Source organism: Dysidea avara, chromosome 3 (genome assembly GCF_963678975.1).
Source record: "Dysidea avara chromosome 3, odDysAvar1.4, whole genome shotgun sequence".
NCBI lineage: Eukaryota > Metazoa > Porifera > Demospongiae > Dictyoceratida > Dysideidae > Dysidea > Dysidea avara.
Genome location: NC_089274.1, coordinates 14,305,170 through 14,328,463, shown reverse-complemented (window position 1 = coordinate 14,328,463; position 23,294 = coordinate 14,305,170). Strand labels below are relative to the sequence as shown.

Genomic DNA, 23,294 nt, shown 5'->3' with positions numbered 1-23,294 from the left:
ACCTAAATGGGTAGAAATTTTCTGGAGACAGATTTATTACATTGTATACAATCATAAACATAAGGTGCCTTGCTATGTTCAACAAGCAACACTATGAAAAAGGAAGGGAGGAAGGCACTGTCCCCCTCACCTATAGTGTATGTCATGCTACATGCCTCTTTGATATGGTTATGTATTACATTAGTTATGTTCGTCATACAGTACTTATGTATATACACACTATAACTGTGTTTTCCATACTTTTGTTGCATTGTGGCAGTGTCAATCAGCCACTTTTACACCATCAGTACATCTTACATAGTATATATACAATAATGAATGGATATACCTTTCTGAACACATACGCGCACGCACACACACACTTTTGATAATGGGACAATTTAATATTTGTTTCTTGCATTATACACATACACAATGAGAAAACAAATCAGTTCACATCCAAATTCTAAATAGTTACCACCTGCACACAATTCAATAATATACACATATAAAACTAATGGAATATATAAACAAACACAATTATAGTTCATCAATTAACAATTCCTAATCACTATCATCTTCGTTGCTGTCATAGTCCACCCGATCCAACAATTCTTCACAATTAGAATCATCTAGCAGATGATATTCTCTTCTGTGAGCTTTTCTTATTGCAACTAAAATATAACATATGATAAACACAATCGGGATCCAAGGTAACAAAGTTTGTATCCACAAAACGGTTTGGATGGAGTCATATTTGACCTTCTGTGTTCTCAGAAATTCTGAGTATGCATAAAAAGAGTTGATTATACACAACAGTAAGAACATGACAAAGTCAGCTCTGTTGTGTGTTTGTTCTATGTAGGGCTGCATAAAGGCATGAAGAAAAAGTATTACCGCAAATAATATAGACAATCCAAAGTAAATTTGATACACTAACGGAACAAATGAAAAGCTAGAAAAAGCCAAAAATCGATACACAAAGTACAGGCCAGCAAATACTTTACAGTTAGGTTTAAATGCACTCCAAAATGCATCAAAAACTGGCACAAGTTTATAAACTGGAATCCACCTTTGCATGGTATGTACAGTGCTAGAGTCATCCCATCCAAAATGTCCAATAGTTGACAAAACAGCAGGATACATAATCAGCAATAATGGAGGAAGAATTCCAAAAATTAGCAAAAACATCAATGCAGCTAGTGCATATGGCAAATGATTCTGGCCAAAGTATGTCATAGTGCCTTGTCTAAATGGAACCTTTAAAGTTGGCTGATGTCCAGTTTTGTCTTCAAATGCTGCATAAGCCAAAATCTGAAATGAAATGTTCACAAAATTAGTATAAGTCAGTAACAAAAATGTGATGAAGCCATGTATCACTGTTTGCTGCATGGATGTTCTCCTCCTAATAGCCATCACACAACGTCTAATGCTACGCCAGAAATATTTGATGGGTATACAACCAGGACAATACCTGATAACACTTAATATAGTAACCATAATCAACAAGGGATATAGTGCAGCTAAATATTGTAGCAAGTAATAGTCCATAACAGTCATTGTTGGAGACAAGCAATAGTCTGTGGAAAATTGTAAATCAAATTTCAAACTCATTATATTTATGATGCTCCTGTAAATGTCATTGATGACCAGTATGATTCTGTTGTAATATCCCGAATAATTATTATTAAAAATAATGGCTGGAAAAATTTGACAATAGAAAATGAATGAATGAACAGGTCCAACAGCAAGATTCATATTCAATACCAACAGTATTACAAATACTATGGTAATTGGCATATATGTAGTAGTTACATATACGATCCATGCAGTGTAGTGGGATCCATTGCAATTAACACATTCGTATCCACTGATTGATATACCATATCCAGGAGCACAATCACCACATAGTGTTCCAACTCTGTTCTGACACAGTGTACTGCTATTACTATTCAGTGCAGTGTTATAATTAGTACTTTTGCAGTAAGAAAATGGACATGTATAGCTAGAGAAAAAGCTGCTGTTATCCTTACTGTAAACTCTTCCAGCCCAAAATCCTGGTTGCATGTACACTTTCAGATCATTAGTTTGACACCTTGCCACTCCCTCGTAATTCTCTATATTTGAAATGCATGTGCAAGTATCATTGTATAAATAAAACCCCACTGGACATTCGTCAACTTGCACATTAATATACCCCACATGTCTTCTGTTATCGACAGTCGCAAATTGGAGATAGAAGTTGCCTGTTTCGTTGGTTGTGAAACGTGTGTAGCTGTCAGTTTGTACGTTAGGGTTAGGTATATTTACATTGTCATCACCACTAAATACTGAGAATATTGCAGTAGTAGAATTACCAAAATCATTTAATGCATTGAAAGGAAACTTGAAGTACTCTCCTGGAGCTATTTTAAGGTGTTGCTTAGCTGAATCTATAGAGTATGATCTTGCTGAAGTTTGTATGAAATTGGAACAATTAGTATATGTGTGGTTAAAAACAAAACCTGGCCATTTCAAGAAGACACGTTTTAAAGTATCATAATTCAAGCTAGCAAATGATCCATTCCAAGCACAGTCAACTACAGTTGTAGCAAATATTGCATCTCCTCCAATTGTTCCACAATTGTCTGAAAACACAAAACTGACGTTTTCCCAATCACCAGGAGCTACACTGCTGTCAGCATACTGTATGAAACAGTTGGTACCAGACACTATATCATGTTCACCACTTTTCTGAGCATATATAGCACCACCTAAAGTGTTCGCAGAATTGTTTATGAATGAAACATTGACATCATGTGATGTACTTATCCAGGAGTAGCCAGACAAGTAAATAGCACCACCTTTCTCAGCTAGATTTCTGCTAAACTCAACTTTAGTGTTCTGTAGTATATTAACACTAGCACCGATAGCTACGATTGCACCACCTGTATTATTTATAAATTTCACACTGGATGAAAAATCTACACTGATGGCATCCAAGTACATAATGCCTGAACCAGGCCAGTATCCTCCAGATATGTTTGTGCTGTTAGCATCAATAAAGCCATATGCATCCTCTTTGTCCTGTATATAAAACCCACTTGCTGAATTATTCTCAAAAGTACAATTAATAAACAATGGCTTTACTAGACGACCGTTTTTTGTTGTATGCAATGATCCTAGATCAATAGCAGCTCCCAATCTGGCTCTATTATCAATCCAATGACAATTAGTAAATGATAGACTATTGGTTGGTAAAATTGTATCAGCTTCTTCACCTGAATGGAAAGAAAACCCACCACCGTTAAATGCAGCATTTGATTCAAATATGGTATCAACAAACGTTGCTGAGTTTTGCTCGATGTGGTTCCTACTACCAAAAATAACATAATCAAACATAACACCACCTCCACTTGTACCTGTATAGCCTAAATTTAATGGAAAAACTTTGTTCAAATAAAATCTGGAACCGGTAACAGTGAAATTGTTGCAGTTAGATGTATCCTGTAGCTCAACATACATTCCAGCTCCAAATGAAGCAATGTTTTCACTAAATGTGCAGTTTATAACCACAAAATTGTTGCAACTTGCATTTCCCTTTAAATAAATTGACAACCCTCCTCCACCACCAAATGCAAAATGTGTATAATTACTTGCTCTAATGAAAGCAACTCTGTCTGCATGAACAGCAGACCCTACATTTTCAATAAAATTTGAGAATTTTATTACGTATTTTGCATGAGAGGAATAGGCCAACTCCGTTAAATTACAGGTATTAGCAAGTGTCCCTGGTTTGCAGTAGCTAAACTCAATATAAATTCCACCACCACCTGAAATGGTCTTACTTTCATTTGACAAAACTTTATTCCCAACAAAGTTACAATGTGAAATGCTAACATCTCCTATTGTATTGTATATCTGTATACCCACTCCACTGCTGTTCTCTATTGTAACAAAACTCAATGACAGATTATGACAGTATTCAAACAGAAGAGCAGCTTTAGATACAAGAGTGTTATTAGGAGAGTCTGGGTTCACACTGGTACTGTTAAACATCATACCACAATTATGAAAGGTAATATTTTGAAGTACAATGTTAAACACGTATTTAAAAGCCAGTCCTGCATTGTAATGACAGTAAATTGCTGAGTTTTCTTTTCCTATCACCTTTATAAAGCTTTGATAAAGAAAATGGTTTGTTAAAGGATTTTCTTCAAGATAAAAATCTCCGTTATTCAAATGAAATTCAGAACATGATGTGTTAGATAAAAAGACATTAAAACTGATATTGTTGTTGTTCACATCACACGGAATACAACACACTTGCAAAACTAGTACCAGTTGGATCACAAGTAATGATGACAAAACCTAATAAAGTACAGCAAATGTACAATAAACTATGTATAACTTATGCTCTTTATATACCAAACAGTGTTATGGTTGCTTTGTATATGGGAATAATAACAGAGCACTTTCAAATTTGATCATGCCACTGTCTTTGTGAAACACTACAAATGACTGTTTTTCTCTTTAACACCATTTATATTTGTAAACTCAAATCATATTGATTTAGGTGTATATTACAGAAAAATTGCACATAGTAAACATGCACAAAATACAGTATTGTTGTAATCAAAACTCACAGTAGTGAGTTGTGCGGCCAAGAAAGCACATGCCTCAAATGCACAAGCCACTACTGTGAGTTATCAAACAGTATGGTAGTCTGTAGTACTATATCATACAGTACGATAGTACCATATAGTAGGGACCACAAAGGAGTAGGCGTGGCCCATGACATAACATCACCCAAAAACCAGCCTCAATTTTTCCTGACGACAATGAGGCAGTATTGGTTAGGTAAAACTAAGCCCAAACAAGCTTTCAGGTTGATCCAAAACGCCTTCAACAAGTTGCTACGGAATTTTAAAAATAATTTATTCAACAGAATTTTCTACTGACTGAGTAAGTAACTGACTGATGCCTTCAGACAAGTGTAACTCAATAACAGCTAAGGCTACGGGCTTGATTTTTTCACTATTCGACATCGCTTCAGCCAGAGAGGTGCCTTTTTGCATACCATAGTACGTATAATGCATTCTTCATGGACTTACCAGAGTCCTCCTTTGTGTCCCATACATCTTTGCTGACAGCGAAAAGTGTCAATTTGGCGATAGTGCATGATGGAATCCCTTTGTAACAGAAATCGTCTGTATTTTTAATAGTGACTGTTTTGATTGCAGAGGTGCTTTTCGAACAGTTCTTGATTCGTACTGCTGTGTAACAGGTTGAACATAGCCGACGACAAAGTATAATGGATACTTCACTTTTCAGACGATAATTGATATAACTGGGGTGTGCGGCACCATTTCTTTCAGTATGCGTGGATTGTAGAGATGCTTTTCGAACAGTTCTTGATTCGAAATACTGTGTAACGGGCTGAACATAGCTGACAAAGAGATGTAATTGATACTTCACTTTTCAGACAATAATTGATATGGCTGGGGTGTGTGGCACCATTTCAGATGCAGTATGCGTGGGTTCATCAGTCATAATAATAATAATATTTTCAAAAAAAGTTAACAAACAAGTACACAGAAAAAAATTGGAATTTTCAACTAAAGTAGAGACCATAGCACATCGATAAAAAGTACTGAAACAAGCTGGAGTAGTGCACGATATTAACTCACAGTAAAACAATAAGAAGTGTAACATCCCTACTGCATGTGCTCAAGATACCATAATAGAAATGCACAGTAGGGATATAGCACTTCTTATTGGTTTACTGTGATTTAATATCGTGCACTACTCCAGCTTGTTTCAGTACTTTTTATCGATGTGCTATGGTCTCTACTCTAGTTGAAAATTCCAAATTTTTCTGTGTACTTGTGGCAGTACTGTTTAAGTAGGGATCCCCCAAAAGTGACACCTGCCACCTAAAATGCCACTTTTTTAAAATTTCCTAGACACCTTACGCACACTATTATGGAGTAAAATTTGTCCATCTAACATCAAATACAGCATTAAAAAGAAGAAATCACTTACAGGCGGCCACAAAGTCACCCATTATATGCAAATTAGTTTTTATTATTTATTTATTGTTTATTAAGGCTTTACAGCACAAGTGCTGAAGGTCTGTAGGACACCTGGGCCTACAGCCTGTTTATAGTTCCAAAGAAGTTAGGAGATTTTCTGTTGTGTACAACTGAAGATATGCTAGTGGACATTTCATCCCTTCTTCAGTATACCCATTACTGAATTAGGGATTAAATGTCCGCTAGTTTATTTATTTATTTATTTTTATTAAGGCTTTACAGCACAAGTGCTGAAGGTCTGTAGGACACCTGGTCCTACAGCCTCTTGAAAGTTGTTACAGAAAGTGTGTTTGAAAAGGTGGAGAAAGGAGAAAAAATCCATGACTGGACCTAGGCAGCCTCAAATCTGCAGCCATCCGTTTAATGCTCAAATGCTTACAGGAGTCTGCCAGGTAGTCAGGATGTTTTCTCTTTGTCAATTTCATGCATATGTATCCAAGGAACTTTAGAGAGTGGCTTATTATCTCAAAGTACCCCATGTGGAACCAAATGGACATTAGTTTATCTTCAGGTCACTGTTGTAGGTAACTTGACTACTTTTTATTTGTATGATCCCTAATTTAACTAATATTTCATTGTATTTGTTCATTTAGTTTTTTGCATGATTAGTGAACCCATGCATATTGCATCAAAAGAAAGAATGGCAGCTTAATGCTTTTGTCTGGACAAGCACCCTAACTATCAATTACTGAAAAGTGAGGTGGCCATTGTGCTTTGTTTTCAGCTATGTTCAGCCTGTTACGCAGTGTTACAAACAAAGAACAGTACAAGAAGTATCATCCCATTTCTCTTCGCTAACAGTTCAAGGCGGTGGCCTCCCTACATTTGTAACAGGAATTTTCCGCACTCTTCATAGTGATACAGAAAGGAGGAGAAAGTTGATTTAATGATGTGTGCATTGTACATACTCTAAAGGCACCTGTCGGGCTGAAGCAACATTTAACCCGTTACTGGCCATATAGCTATGATATAGTGGCATGGCATTATAAATCATGCAAAGAATAAAATTATATTGTTTTACTACAAACTGTTCTGTGTGTTCACAGCAAGATGTACTAGTGTTAATGGACACACCCATAGGTTCCTATTTCTGGGATAACTGGATCCTTCCTGGACTATATGCAATCACAGGTAATAGTCAAGTTAAATCATTCTTCAACTTGAAATGTATTGTACAACCAAGAAGACACCATACATACCATACATCGATGGAAACAAACTTTTAAACTGTTTTATCCAAGACATGGCATTATGCACACAAGTACACAATATGCATGCACGTAATGTCATGTTTGTTTGTTTATGATGTGGTAGACATAAACAAGATTGTTGTCGTGTCATCAATATATGCGCAAGTGAGTATAAGGCTAAAACTATACTTTTGTTGATTTGCTAATCAATGGTAAACATTTTATGCCAAATCCCAATGCTGTAGACTAATGCAAATGGAAGATATGGCTGCAAATATAAACGTCTGTACTATATTTTCAGTATAGTCACTGTACAAATTGATTTACTTGCTCTTCCTACTGCCTAGCGCTATAAAAATTCCAAAATTACTCACCACAATAAAATGAAACTTGGTTTCCTTGGATACAGTAGATAATGCTGAGAAATTTAAAAAAATTGTTGCAAACTGGGCGGGTTTTTGCTGAGGCTTAAACATGGGATTTCAAGGCTGCCATATTACTAGCCAATTAGAGTTAAAAGGGTAAGACTGCAGAAGTCATTGATAAAAGGTCCAATGTTAAAACATAGTAGCGTTCATTCTGGCCGCTCCAGACATCAGTTGTTTTGGTTGCCTTACTTTCATGGAGGCTATATAGTCCATGTTACCACAATCAGTGCCATAAAATTGTATCAGGCTGGAGATGAAATCAGCTGAATTTGCCCAGAAACACTTAGTTAAATAAGTAACAGAATAAGATATATAGAAAACATACCAGGCATAGGAGATCCATACTGCAGCCAAGCGGGGGGTTTCATATGAAAAGAAAATGTGCAGTCATCAATTAGGCCTAATTATGGGCTATTAAGGGCTTAAAACTGGAGAAACTTTTACAGCGCAGATCTTTATCCAGATCACACCGTCATATCCAGCCTTTCTCAGGTTATCCCCAGACCACTCGTATGGATCGCCACTGTACCTGCCAGAGAAAACAGATCTAAACTCTTGACAGTGAAATGTATCATAATTGACTAGCCAGACATAAGGAAGGTGAATGTGGCTGTATGCATATGTGGTAATGGATGAAGACCTGTACTACAAACTTCATCCCTGAGTAGCTCGTAACTCACCCAAATTGATCACTATGCATTTCTCTTACAAAACTGCTTTGCCAGGACACACATGTATGGATCTCCCATTTCTGGTATCTTTTCTAACTATCTTATTCTGTCACTTTTAACTAAATTACTCAAGTATTCACTGAGTTTCTGGCCAAGTTAAGCTGATTCCATTCCATCTCTGTAGTTTCTAAAGATATTCCATCTCCATAGCAACTACCATGATTATTACTCTGTCAACCAACATTTCTACAACTATTATATATACCTTATATGATGTCCATCACCATGGTTTATCCATTTGTTGTGTATGGAACAATGCATAGTAGAGGTGTACCGATATGGGTTTTTGGCATGTACCGATATTCAATATTGATGCAACCAAAAGAAGCCAATAACCGATAGTCGATCCGATATTTGCATTAATATTTTAAACAAACAAAAGTGTGCATTTACCTACCATGTGTATGTATTCATTGCTATACCCTGCCTGTGGTGGTATACAGCTTGGGTTTCTATTGTGCAATCCAGACAATTAGGCATCCAAAATATTTTTATGTATACTCCCATGAAGCCTTAAACGGATATTTCTGCATTACTCTGCATTCTAATGGCTTGTGAGAAAGCTGGCACAGCAAGTTTCCTTGGTTATCTTGTGACTCTTCTTTTATTACAAAGGTACTCTATAACTGCTTCATTTGTAAGGACTGTGATAAGCTTTACAGCAACAAACACTAGAATCACGTGTATTTGTATGGCTTCTTGTAGAGTAGCGCTTGTTTCAGAGTGAACAATAAGCCACTGGCACTAAAGAGCCACATGGATAACGTAGAAAACCAATGCATAATCCGTTTATGTACAAATTATTGCTACTGTATATATCGGTCCTCCTACTATTCTGTACCGATACCGATATTGGTAAAAATTACCATATCAGTGGCCGATATTGTAGCCGATCTGATTATCGGTACACCTCTAATGCATAGCTAGTGTCAACCCTTTCCTATTGAGCTTTTTCATCTCCTACAACTGTAATATCCACCATGTTTGTGAACAACTTGAGGAACAACCGCATGAGAGTATATATTAGTCATGTACTTTAAAGTGTTTAGTACTAAGCAGATTTAATTTCTGAAGTTGTAAAACTGTTCAAAATCAAATTCAAAGATGTCCTGAACTCACTGGGCCAAGTTGACTTCCAAGGCCATGGACTGCTCTCACGCATCTCCACGTTCAAATAAACACCACAAGTAGTTAGCAACACTGTGTGTGTGTATATTAATGGCTATAATGTATGTTTACTACTACTAAGTTTACATGCTTCTTTCGTTCAGTTTATACAAGTGATATGACGTGCAAGCATTGTACAAAATCAAGTCAGAAAAGCAAACTAAGCAGAAATTTAATAGATTAAGCTATAGCCATAAATGTATAGTGTGTGAGTGTTGCTAAGTACTTGTGGTGTTTGTACGAGTGTGGAGACGTGTGAGAGTGGTCCATGGCCTTGGAAACCACCCTGGACATGGATTGGCCCAGGAATCATCAAGACATCTAAATCATCAAGACATCTCCAAATTTGTTAATGAGTGGATTTTCAACAGTTTTACAACATTAATTCTGCTTACAATTACAAGCCTACCTAATGACACCTATTAGTCTAAAAATACACGACTAGTACACACTAACATGCAGTTACTCCTAGCTTGAGTTGTTTATAAACATGACAGATACTATCTAATCAAAAACAGCCAAGCTGTAAAAAAAGGAGTGCGGCCCTTGAAAATGCTATGGTGAAAAAAGATGTGAAATCCAAGGTGGTGGCCAAGAAATGGCTGTGATGGTAGGTTAATGGTAAAATTTTAATAACGACAATTCCGGTGAATTTTGTGCCACTTGTTGATTAGATTTCACTTCTTTTTGTATTTGTATATCCCAAAGCTGGCCTATGGCCAGCTTTGGGGCTTTTTAACCTATATTTTTTTCTTTACCACAGGAAAAAGAAAAAAATGAAGCAGATTTATAGCTGAACTCTCTACAAGGTAAATTCTTTTTTCTAGCTGATCTCTCTCCAGGGTGAATTGTTTGCAGCTGAACTCTCTACAGGGTAGTTCTTTGTAGCTGAACTCTCTACAAGGTGACTTCTTCTAGCTGATCTCTCTACAGGGTGACTTGTTTCTAGCTGAATTGTCTATAAGATTAACTGTTTGTAGCTGAACTTCCTACAGAATAACTTGCAATGTAATATAATTCTTTAATGGAGTAAGTTATAAACGTAGCCGAATGCTCTATTAGGGTGACTGTTCTATTAGAGTATCTCGATCTCGCTTTTGCTACACGTAGTTGGGTTTTGAATCATAACTCAGTGATTTGTAATCAAATTCAACTGTGCTACTGCAAGAACTTTCTATGATGATTATTCCAGCTACACACCGATTTTTAGCTGATTGCTCTTAGCGGTTTGCCTGGTAGGAGTGAAAACTAACAGTTTTTTATTCGTAAAAATCGATTGCATAATTGTGACACTGGTTGGGTTTTGTGTCATATCTCCATGGTCTTTATCTCGATTCTTTTCAAACCACAAAAAGGCACTCCTACGATGGTTACTCCATCTACATAGAAATGTTCAGCTCATACCTTCAAGGGGTTTACCCTGTGGGCGTGACAGACCTTTGACCTTATTTTACACGAATAATCGATCATAACTCCGTGAATGTTCAACGGATTCCTACCAAAGTTGGTACTGAGATCCGCCTTAATGAGCCCTTCAAGTGTGCCAAATTTCAGCCCGATTGGAGTACGCATTTGTGTTTTATGGCGGGTTTTGCGAAGTGTGCGAAATGAAGTAGAAGAAAAAAACGAAGAAATTAACGAAATTTTGTTTGCTCGTATCTCGGAAATGGCTGGAGCGATTTTCTTCAAATTTGGTATGTAGACTCCCCTAACCGGCCGGCACTTCTCTAGCAAATTTGGTTCCAATCAGATTAGGGATCACAGAGCTACATAGGTGTGAAAATTGCGTTTTCTTTCTTCCTGTTAATATACTCACGGTGTGGCGCGCCAGCTTCTTGGGCCGACACACTATCGTGTGTCTTGATACGGTTGTGAAAAAGCTCTATGGATATGTCTCAGCACATTGTGTACAAATCTGCACAACAATATGACCAACTGAAAATGGCTCATTATGGAGATGGAATATCTCCATTGGAGTAACACCTCCTTGCAGTGTATCTATAGAGGCTTTTGAGGGGGGGAGTATTTATTCGGTAATAGACTCTTTCTAAATGTATGTCAAGATATGTCAACAACACCTTTCCAACATTTTGATTGGGGTCAGTATCAATAAACTCAATTGCACTATATAGAAATACAGCGGTAAAATCAGCTCGAGCAGAGTGGTATTGTTGCAAAATAGTGTTCTGGTTAGAGGCAGGTGGTTATCAGGGTTGAACAAGGTACAAAACATCAACAACACTAATTTCCTTGTCTGCCCGTACAAGAAGCTATAGTCAGAGTGATCATTAGTACTGTATTGGTGATAGTGACTGTAGTAATGGCTGACCACCCACACACTATTTAATAGCCTCTTGTGCTACCGGGGATTTCAGTTCCGTTTGAAAACAAACGTTTTGCATGATGATGTAATCATGTTGCTTAAAACTTGTTGACGTCATCACACAGAGCACAATTTTCGAATGAAACTGAAATTCCCATTCTTATTGTTGTCGATGTTTTGCACCTTCTTCAACCCTGATAACTATCTGCCTCTAACCAGAACACTAATTTGCAACTTTGAACCCTGCTCGAGCTGATTTCACCACTATATTTCTATGTACCGCAATCAAGATTATTGATAGAGGCCCCAATCAATGTCAGAAAGGTGTTGCTGAATCAGCGATAATGTATTTTTGGAGAGAGAGTCTATTAGCAAAGCCCTTTAAGGATAAAATATTAATGTACAAAAACAAGTGTTTAGTAATTAAATCATGCAATGGTCCTTAAAAGTGAACTGTCCAGATCCACAATGTCAGTTGGGAATTGTCCTAGTTAAGCCACTAGTCCGCAATATGACGTGGCGTGATGAAAATACCCTGAAAAAGCTCAGGGTGTCAGAACAACTTTACTATTCAAACTATACCAGACCCTCTCGCAGCTAGGCGCTTATAATTATAAATTGATAAGCGCCGCACGAAGAGTGGGTCTGGCCACGCGAGACTAGAATTGTCCTTGGTAAATGAGCAGAGGAGGTTGGACACGCTATAAGCGTTAGGCCATACCAAACAAATCTTATGTTTCATGGATTATTTTCCCCTCAAAGGTGACCCGGCAGGTCGAAAAATAAAAAAAAAGGAAAAAAGAATGGTGCCTGTCAAGTTTATAAACTAACGGAATTAGAGTTTATGTATAATACTGATTTTATGATTTTATCATATGCTGTAGCCTCAAGTGGATCATGAGCACATGGAGTACACAATAAGGCTATAGGGATGACAAGTACAATGATGGCATCAAGAAAACAGTTCAGATTACATTGTATAGCTAGAAACATAATTATACTGTTTATCGAATATAATATTATGTAAGTTAGATCCATCCATGTGTGGAATTAAAGGTATTAACAAATTCAAGTTTAATATAAGTTAACGTCACATGTCAGAACACATCATGTACAAAAAGTCAGCATGCATCATGTACAAAAAACATCAAAGCACATCATGTACAAATGTCAGAAAACAACAGTCCTGTAAAACAGCATGTGAAAAGAAATTTTAAAAAATGGCTGCTACAAATATAAACAATCGATTACAACAATCACAAGTCAAAGCAAGCATAAAATCGTTAAAATAAAAACTGTTAGTTTGTTCTCCGTTTCTTAGCCACATTGCATGGCATCTTGCAAAAGGGTTTTTTGCCATCACTTCTGCATAAAAAACAGATGGGTGACACAAACGCATAACTTTTTCTCATTTCTACAATATCCTCGTCTTCTACCAAACTTCCATCACCCCCTAGACCACAGTAATAACAAACTGGCACAAACTTAACCAATACTGCACTGTAATACTGACTTTCCATTGGAGAGTTGCAAGTTAATGCTTCTTTGACAACCACAGTATCAGCCAAAGCAGATCCAGGGGCAAAAAGCGAAGAGCCACATGTGTAAAACCTTGAATCTTTAATTTGCAACAAGATAGTAGATTCAGCTTGAGACAGTTTAGCCTTGGAATAAATACATCGAGGCTTGTAACACTCGGAACAAGTGATCGTCCCTCTCACCTTTGCACTAATAATAATATCTTTCCTTCCTTTGTCAACCTTTGAACCTTCAGATGTAAAATTTAGTGAGAGTGATGGACAGTCTTCTTCAGTGATAGTTTGTCCATATACAGCATCAAATTCCTTGTAGCATTCTTTAGTTGTGTCTAAACATGGCAAAGGCAAAAAGGAAATACTTGAAAAAATTCTTTCAGGTATTCGAACAGGATGCTCTTGGCAGTAGCTGCAGTCAGAACTACTGCACTTTTTGATTTGAAACACATATTGAGATGAGTGAGCATGACTTTCTAAGAAGTCCTGTAAATCTTTTGCTTTTGCCAAGTCCTTCTGACCGAGTTTGTCCTTGCGGATGCAAGAATCAATGAAAGTTACTTGTTCAAATAAAGCATGCTGCTCTTCTGCTGTAGCTGGGACTCCAACTTTCACTTTTGTTCCTTTCACCTCCATTGCTTGGAATCGTTGCCTAACAGCAATGAGTGGAGGTGACATTGAGTCTTTTAAAGCACAGCCAAGATTTGGGTTTTTGTCAATAGTTTCCCGTACCTCTGAAAGCGAATTTTTGCTTTGAAGCAATTTTTCAAACTCTGGATCCATAGGACGCCTAGCCAGTGATACATTTTGTAAAGCAAAATTAAGTGTGGACATGATTCGTTCTGCAATGTTTTGCCAAGATTGATATGGGCATATTCGTAAACAGATCAACATGTCCAAATCAAGAGCACAAAGAGTGCAATAGCAGATACTTTAACCGAGCCATATGTCACACGATGATCAGGCCCTCCATCACTAACAATGACCAGGATGGGTTTACTGGATGAGGCTCCATTGTCACTAAAATGAGTTTGTATTAAATAGCATGTCTCTGTAGCATGCCTTAAAGGACTGGAAGGTTCAGTAACCTTGTATTTGTTAGTGACAAATGCCTGCCCATTGAAAAAAGAATCTTTGGGATTTTCAGGAATGTCAACAAAAAAAAGCCACAGATGGCACAATACCATGGACATGAAAATCATGGTCTAAAGCAAGCAGAGTGGGTCCATTTAGAGGCACTAATGATTGATTGTGACCCCTAACTCCAGTTGAAATAGGACAGTCTGGCTCTCCCACAGGCACAGTAGCTTTATCATCAACAGACAAATATGAAACATACTCATGAAAACGAACAGCAAAATGATGAGCATATTGCAGAAGGGCACTTACATAATGAGAATCCGGGTGGCCTTTACGTAGCTGACGAATCTGTACTCCAAACTTCACCTTGAATTGCCCGGTATAGCGTACCGCTGTTTCAGTATATGGGTTTGCAGGCCAAAACTGAAGACGAATCCATTCTAACGATGGAACAGGGGGTATATCCTCAGGAAACTTTTCTTTTAAACGGCTGGTTATCATTTCCCTTAGGTGACGAAGAGATACAGCAAGTGGCATATGTAAAGCATCACCATGTCTCCTCTCATCAACAGCTAAGATGCTTTCATCAAAGTACAACTGCAATTCTTCCCAAAACTTATCAAACTTGGACGATTTAGCCGATCCATTCATGCCTCGCAAGTCTAATGTTATATCTGTGTCGCTCATTTTGATAAGTGCTTGTGCTAGTCGTTCATTTACTTCACTTTCAGCCCTGCACGATGCACTAGATTGATCTTCCAGTAAGGCACGATAAATGTTACGCAATATCATTTTGGGAATCTTGGCAAGTCGGCAATATTTCTCTAAAAAGTCATGACGCATAGCTCTGGAAGAGTAAAAGGCCTGACTACTAGTAAGCCTTGAAAATACACAACTGACTTCTGTTTGATCAACAGGACCACTATTTGGAACTTTCCACAAAAAGACTATAGTGCCAAGGTGGTTTCCATAAGCAAATTTGTATAGCATCACTGGGAATGGAAGCTGCAATTCTGCTAGCCAGTCTCTGCGAGCAAACCTCTCTGCTGGAGCAATTTCATTAAGGAAGACTGGCTGATATACCTCAAGTCTATGAAGACGCTCACAAAGTGACTTGTAACACTTTGAAATTGGTCCGTCTTTAGCAGGTAAAGTTACAAGGGTGGCACTATCCTCTGGATATTGTGTAGAGGTCACAGTGTGATGGGCTTTCACCTTTTCATTTTGCACGGCAAGAAACAATGCACATTGATGCATTACATCTGCAAGTTCTGCCACATCGTCCCTAGTACTCCTAAAACGAGGATGGGAAAACCAAGGCTGCATCAACATTCCTGATAGAAAGTCTGCATGATGGAGTAATTCTCTAGCACACAGTCTAGGCTCCTTCTCTTTCTTTCGTTTATAATCATTGTAGCCTTGAAAAGCATTAAATCTCACTGGCAATTTAGTTCCTCTATTGAGGAATTTCTGGTGGTGTGGATCAAGGTACCACAAACATTGTGCAAGCTTATGCACAAAGGATCTTCCCACATCAAAACTGTCAGCAGTCCACCCAACGTTCAAAGTTTCCAGAAGGCCTGTACCACGAAAGATGAAATATGAAACAACAGGCAATAAACTTTACCTATCAAATCATTTTCCAAACGCTGGTCACTCCTCAACTGCTTTCCTTCAGGGGGAACTAGTATAGAAGGTAGGTGGAGTTTTCTAGCGTTTTCCATTAGTAATGAAAAGGCATTCTTTTTTAGGACTTGGACAACGCTTTTGCCTGACGTGGAATCAGCACTTTCGAAGTATATACAGCAATGTTTACAATTAAATAACCTACAAACACTGATAGGTGCCTCCATAGCTACTTCGTGGACGTCAACAAACTTTTCATCTGCAGAAATCACCACCCTTTTCACTCTTTCCTCTTCCAATTCCGGTGCGACTTTTCTAACAAGAGCTCCAAACGTTTCTTCGCAGGAACATTGTACTATCACTCTATTCTTAATAATTACTAAGCCTCGCTTTAATACAACACTCAACCACTCATTTAAGGACGAGTTTATCGACAAAGAACATTCACCAGCCATGTTGAAATGGTCACGTGATTTACATTTATTTTTGGAAACCGGAAATTGTGACCCGCCGCATCCGTGAAACATAAAATTTATTTGTCATGGCCTTACTTAAATATATTGCTCTTAATTGCATTCTTTTCTTTGGTAATTCACGTGACCCTCAATAGTCGCAATACTAAACTGAAAAACTATGGAGTTCACTGGGGTTCGTTAGATATTCAGATTGTCCTTCACGTAGGCTTCAAGGCTATGTACATTATTTTCTCAGGGCACCTGAGATTCAGGGTGAAATTAATAAATTGCAATTTGATGCATACAACTTCACCAGACTTGTCACGTACGTTTTCTATAATGAAACAACGACTCTTCACTGCATTACACTGAGATTGCTGCATTACTCTCCTGAATAAAACTGATTTTGCGTAATTTATTTTATTGGCGCTTTAAACTTTGGCTTTGGTATAGCCTAAATATTTCGAGGGGGGAAATTTTCGCTGATTTCGCGGTTTTGGGGTTATCAGCGAAAATTTTAGCCTTTTTAAAAATCGCTTTGAAACCCTCCGCTCATTACATGCTTCGAGTCCCTTTTGATTAAGACGGGAAATTTAAAGACCCAATCAAAACTATAAAAGGGGCTGGCCACCACCAGTCGACTTTAATAGTCTCGCCCCAGACCCGGATAGTCGACTAGCCTTGCCCCAGACCACGTACTACAATTCACATTATCAAACAAACAAAATCCTTACAGGACTGCTCATATTTCGGTTTGTTTAATTCATCGGATCACCAAAACTGAAAAGTGAGACCAGCATACGCTCAACACTGATAATTATTTATAGAGGCGCCTAGTGTAAGTTTAGTGATTTTTACAGTATTGAAGTACTAAAAGAGAAGAATGTTTTGTTACTAACACAAGCATAATGGTGACCTAAATTTGTCCAATATTGACTGGGAGAATAGTTGTACACAAGGCTCTGCATATCCCCTTGCTCTATGTGATACAGTTTTTGATTTTTTACAAGAATATGGCTTCACTCAAGTAGTGAACTTTCCTACCAGAGCAAACAATACCTTGGATGTATTTATCACTAATAGACCATCGCTCATCCATTCATGTAGTTCCATAGCAGGTATCAGTGACCACGAAGCTGCCTGTATTGAATCCTCTATCACACTTTCACAACAACAACAGTGCACTGAGAGAAAATTATATCTTTGGCACAAGGCAGATACATCTTCTATTAATGAAATTATAACCCAATTTACTAGTTCCTTTTTAAATAAGTTCTTACCTTCTACTCCAGTTGACACCTTGTGGGAAGAGTTTAAGATGATGTGTTTCGATTGTTTAGGTCTTGTTCCCACCAAACTTCGTTCTAATAGATCAAAGCAACCTTGGATAAATGCTTACATAAGGCGACTATCACGTAAGAAACAACGCCTCTATAACTTGGCCAAATTTTCTAACAGTAGGCATAACTGGGAAGTCTATCGAACCTTTAAAAGAAAAGTTCAAGGAGAATGCCGCAAAGCATATAACAACTACATTGGAGGGCTAATTGATGAGAAAGGTTCTGTTACAAAGAAACTGTGGTCTTATATAAAGAACCAAAGAAAGGATCATTGTGGTGTAGCACCTTTGAAAGTGGATGGAGTTGTCTACAATGACAGTCTAGATAAGGCTAAGATCCTTAATCATTATTTCACCTCAGTGTTTACACCAATCACAACGGATACACCCCCACTGATGAATGAGCCACCAACAGCAGATATTGATCCTATTCAGGTTGACATTAATGGCGTTGTTGAGCTATTAAATTCTTTAGAGACTCACAAAGCTGCTGGACCTGATGAAATACCAGCACAATTTTTGAAGGAATTTAGTGAACTTCTTGCTCCCTCACTTACTGTTGTTTTCCAAGCATCGTTAAACCAGTGTTCTTTACCGTCTGCAGGGGCGGATCTAGGGGGGGGGGGGGGGGGGGGGGCTTTGGGGGCTGAAGCTCCCCCCTTCATATTTAGGCTTTACTTGATCAATATGCTGAGTATTATAATGAAATTTTGTCTTAGCATAATTATATGATCACTAGTAATACAAATACTCATAAAACCACCTTATAAACATCTTTCCAAGGTATTATCAGTGGATTTATGCTAAAGTTTATGCAACAAGGACCCGGATCAGCATTGGAGGTGTACAAGATCGAGATACTCTAATAGAGCAGTCAGCTAACTACTCTAATAGGACATTCACTGGAAGCATGTAGTTGGTTCTGTTATGGAATTTTTCCAAATCTGCCTGCACCTATACATACAATGAAGTGAATTGGTCTGTTTAAAGGGCTTCATTCATCTACTTGTGTAGTTAATATGTATGGCAATACTTAATTCAGGTACACAATTTCCATTGAAAATGCTCTCAGATTTAATCTTGTATTGCTCAAATTTCAAAATTTTCCACTTTCAACATTATTATTCTAACATGTACCTATTCAGTGTTGTGCAATTGTGAGAGGGGTGCATCATGTACATGATTGTCTGTACCTACCCAAACTTTCCATTAACAAAATGCTTCAGAGAGCCATACCTATAATCTAAAGGCAGTATATAAAATATCTACAGGCAGAAAATATTATGAATTTTATGTGGAAATGTTTCCAAATTGCAGTGTTTTAGCATCTATTTTTCAAAATTTTCCTGGGGGGGCATGCCCCCAGACCCCCCTAGTTCCAGCATGCTAGGTGTGCTTCGCACACCTCTACCCAAGAGATTAGTACCTTGAATTAGCCCCCCCTTTTATAAATCCTAGATCCGCCCCTGGTCTGATTGGAAAAGGGCATATATTATACCCATTTTTAAGAAGGGTAACCGTGCTATCCCTAATAACTACAGACCCATTTCCTTGACTTGCATTTGTTCAAAAATTCTAGAACACATAGTTTATTCACATGTATTTGCTCATTTATCTCTCCATAACATTTTATGTGACCAACAACATGGCTTTCGTCGCTTAAGATCATGCGAGTCCCAACTGATATTAACTGTAAATGATTTTGCTGAAACCTTGAACAATGGAGAGCAGTCTGATGTAATATTTTTAGATTTTTCAAAAGCATTTGACAAAGTGTCCCATTACCATCTATTTCACAAGCTCCATCATTATGGCATTCGAGGAGATATACTAGATTGGATAAAGAACTTTATGTTAAACAGATCTCAATGTGTAGTAGTTGACGGTCAACAAAGTGACCTGACTGGGGTATCATCTGGTGTTCCTCAGGGGACAGTCCTCGGTCCCCTATTGTTCCTTTGCTTCATTAATGACCTGCCTAACCGAATTACATCTAAGATAAAACTTTATGCTGATGACGTGCTATTGTATACTACGATTCATTCCCAAGATGACTGTCACAGATTACAACAGGATCTTAACACTTTAGAACAATGGGCAGCTAACTGGAAAATGTCATTCAACTTACAAAAATGTGAATTTCTTAGAATCACTAACAAGAAGCACCCAATACTAGCTCAATACACACTGCAAAGTAAAACTATAAAAGAGGTAACACATGCTAAGTATCTAGGTGTAACTATCGACAAAAACTTATCCTGGTCAGAGCACATTAAACAAATTACTAAAAAGGCCAATAACACCAAATGCTTCTTGCAACGTAACTTGAGCAAGTGTCCTCTTCAAGTCAAAAGTAACTGTTACAAAGCCCTGATTAAACCTATCTTATATAATTAGAATATGCAGCCACAGTCTGGTCACCCCACACGCGAAGAGACATTGATGCCATAGAAAATGTCCAAAGACGAGCAGCACGGTTTGCATTTAACAACTATTCTAGATATTCCAGCGTCACTGAAATGTTATCTAACCTTAATTGGCCCACCTTAGCCAGATGCAGGAATGAACAGAAGGCTACAATGTTATTTAAAATTATATCTCACCAAATCGATATTAATGCTGATGATTTCCTTTTTCCTAATCCTAACCTACATCACACCAGAGGCCATGATAAGAGATTTTTAACCCCAATGACTAGAATTGACTGTTATAAATTTTCTTTTTTCCCCTCTGCAATCAATATTTGGAATTCCTTACCCCAACACGTGATTGATTTAACAGAGATTGACCAATTCAAGCACAGCCTAGCTGGACTAGTAACTGTTTAATAATTTATCAATGTGTATATATGGTCTTGTGTATAGTAAATATTGTATAATTATATAAGTTTGTTTTTCTTTTGTAATTGACAGTAGCAATTGTACCCTTTTTTGTGCACCATACTCTTTTGAGGTCTGCACAACAATCAATAATAATAATAATAATAAATACGCTTTCAACTAACATTTATATATGACATACAGTAATTACATTGATGATTTAGAAACCTATCATGCTGGGGCCTGAGTCTAGTTGAGTTTTATAACTGAGTACTGATAGAGCTGTAATTGATTACAACCTCCTGGAGCTGGTCCACCCTGTTATAATTATGTGATTTTACCACCATGCAATTTAGATGAAACGATAGAGTGTCACATGAATAGACAGTTAGTTAGCCATTACACATGATTTTTTGTACATTATCGTTGTACCCTTGATGGGTGTTGCTAATCAACAAATAAATAGACAGTGTACAAGATTCAAAAAGATGCATGCTTTTACGCATAGCTATCATGCAGTATTTCTCAGTAAACAAATCTACGTACCTGGAGATACTTGGCAGAAAACAGACTGAATTGTCCATGTGGTTACTTCAGAGCTTATGATCCTCCATGTTTACTATTGAACATTGTAAAGTGGTGATGGCTCTGTAGCTTAACATGCCACATCATACAGCATGCAGATATGCATATCGAAGAAAAGGTTTGTAGACCAATGCATAGCAAATGCTTGAAATGCCATAGTCATCTTATTGTAGTATAGTGTGTCTAATGAGCTATAGCCGCTTGTGGCTCAAACATTGATTGTAGATTATTAGTTTGCTTACAGGTGCTGGTACTAAACGTATCTTCTAAAATATTGAGGCAATTTCGAAAAAAGCTTGTGTAACAGTATTACAACTTAACTTATAGTATAGCGGCACAACCAAAAAATTGTGCACTTTTTCATAAAACCATGAAACTTTCCACATAAATAGTAGTCCTCGATACATGTATTTTCAGATATAGTGCCATCGCTGATTTGACCTTTGGTGACCTTTACTGCCACATTTGTACAGAAAACTGATCATTTTTGTCTTTAACTCCCTAGGACAGTAAAACATGGCACCAAACATAAGATCTTGCTGATAGAAACAACTTGGTTTTATTTAAAGTCAATAGGTAATTTCATTCTTAAGTTATGAGTATTTTTATTAGCTGTAAAATTTGATAAATTTATGCATAATTATCTGCCCACAGGTAATTCACACCTTGAGGGCAGGTAAATTTATCAAATTTTGCAACTAGCAAAAATGATCATAACTTTGTAATGAAATCACCTGTTGACTTCAAATAAAAACCAAGTTGTTTCTATCAACAAGATCTTTTGCTTGGTACCATGTTTTAACAAGTTATTAATTACTGCCTCAGGGAGTTAAAGACAAAAATGATCAATTTCTGTACAAAAATAGCTGTAAAAGTCACCAAAGGTCAACTCAGCGATGGCACTACGTATATCTAAAATTACATGTCATAAGGAGTACTATTTATGTGAAAAGTTTTGTAGTTTTATGAAAAAGTGCACAATATTGCCAATTTTGAGGGCTACACCACTATACTATTATGCTTTCAAGGAAAAGGCAAGAATGTATGTTTGGTGGCAAGTGTAGTATAGAGTAGCTAAAGCTGTGTAGATTCTAGGCATCTTTCCCATCACCTTTTAAAGTCAGCAATGTGAAAGATTTAGTATTGTCTTTATGATGAGCTAGCTAATAAAGCAAGGGTATAGGTTGAACTGCTTGTATCTTTAAACTAACTTGTCATAAAGACAATACTAAATCTTTCACATTGGTGGAAATTTTAAATTGCGTGGCTCCAGCATAATACATTTAATTTTACGGTATACCATACTCTTGAATATGGAGTGAAACAGGCCTGGAGTGAAATGCACTTATATTTTTATATTTGGCATTCAATATGTACAAACTTGTCAAATGAATGAATAAATGGCACTGTAAGTTAACTTTTGCATGCATGTATGCAATGTAGTCTTTAGTTTTTGGGTCTAATGTTGACAGTCAGTACCAAACTGGTGTGCATGAGCTATAGCTTGAGCCAAAATTTGCGTATTATTAACTATAGTCCATGTGCCTGTTGATACATTAACCAAAGCATGGTTATGAGCATGCATCTTATTAAAACATTGGTAGTAAATGCCACCAGCTGGTCTAAGAAGACTTCTCAAATTGCACACACGCAAAAGTTAATTTACAGTGACATTTACTAATTCATTTGATAAGTCTGTACATATTGGATGTCAAATATAAACAGAAAAACCACATAAGTGCATTTCACTCCATATTCAAGTGTATGATATATATACTGTGAATGTACTATATCAAGACACACGGTAGTGTGTCGTGCGGCCCAAGAAGCCGGCGCGTAACACCCGTGAGTATATTGACACGAAGAAAGAAAACGCAATTTTCGCACCTCCGTAGCTCTGTGCTTCCTTGATGAAACAAGACGATTTTTGCTGTGGACATTCCCTCCAACTGCAGCACTCCACATT

The 23,294-nt window shown here is 37.4% G+C and overlaps 1 protein-coding gene across 1 annotated transcript; it reads right to left on the bottom strand.

The window, feature by feature from the left end:
* Window positions 1-352: 352 nt before the first annotated feature.
* LOC136249497 (uncharacterized) lies at window positions 353-17,400 on the bottom strand. The gene is made up of 2 exons (XM_066041520.1): window positions 17,320-17,400; window positions 353-4,329 (listed from the first exon to the last, which is right to left on the bottom strand). The coding sequence occupies exons 1-2, from the start codon at window positions 17,329-17,331 to the stop codon at window positions 544-546; spliced, it is 3,798 nt and encodes a 1,265-aa protein (XP_065897592.1). The 5' UTR covers window positions 17,332-17,400; the 3' UTR covers window positions 353-543.
* Window positions 17,401-23,294: the final 5,894 nt, after the last annotated feature.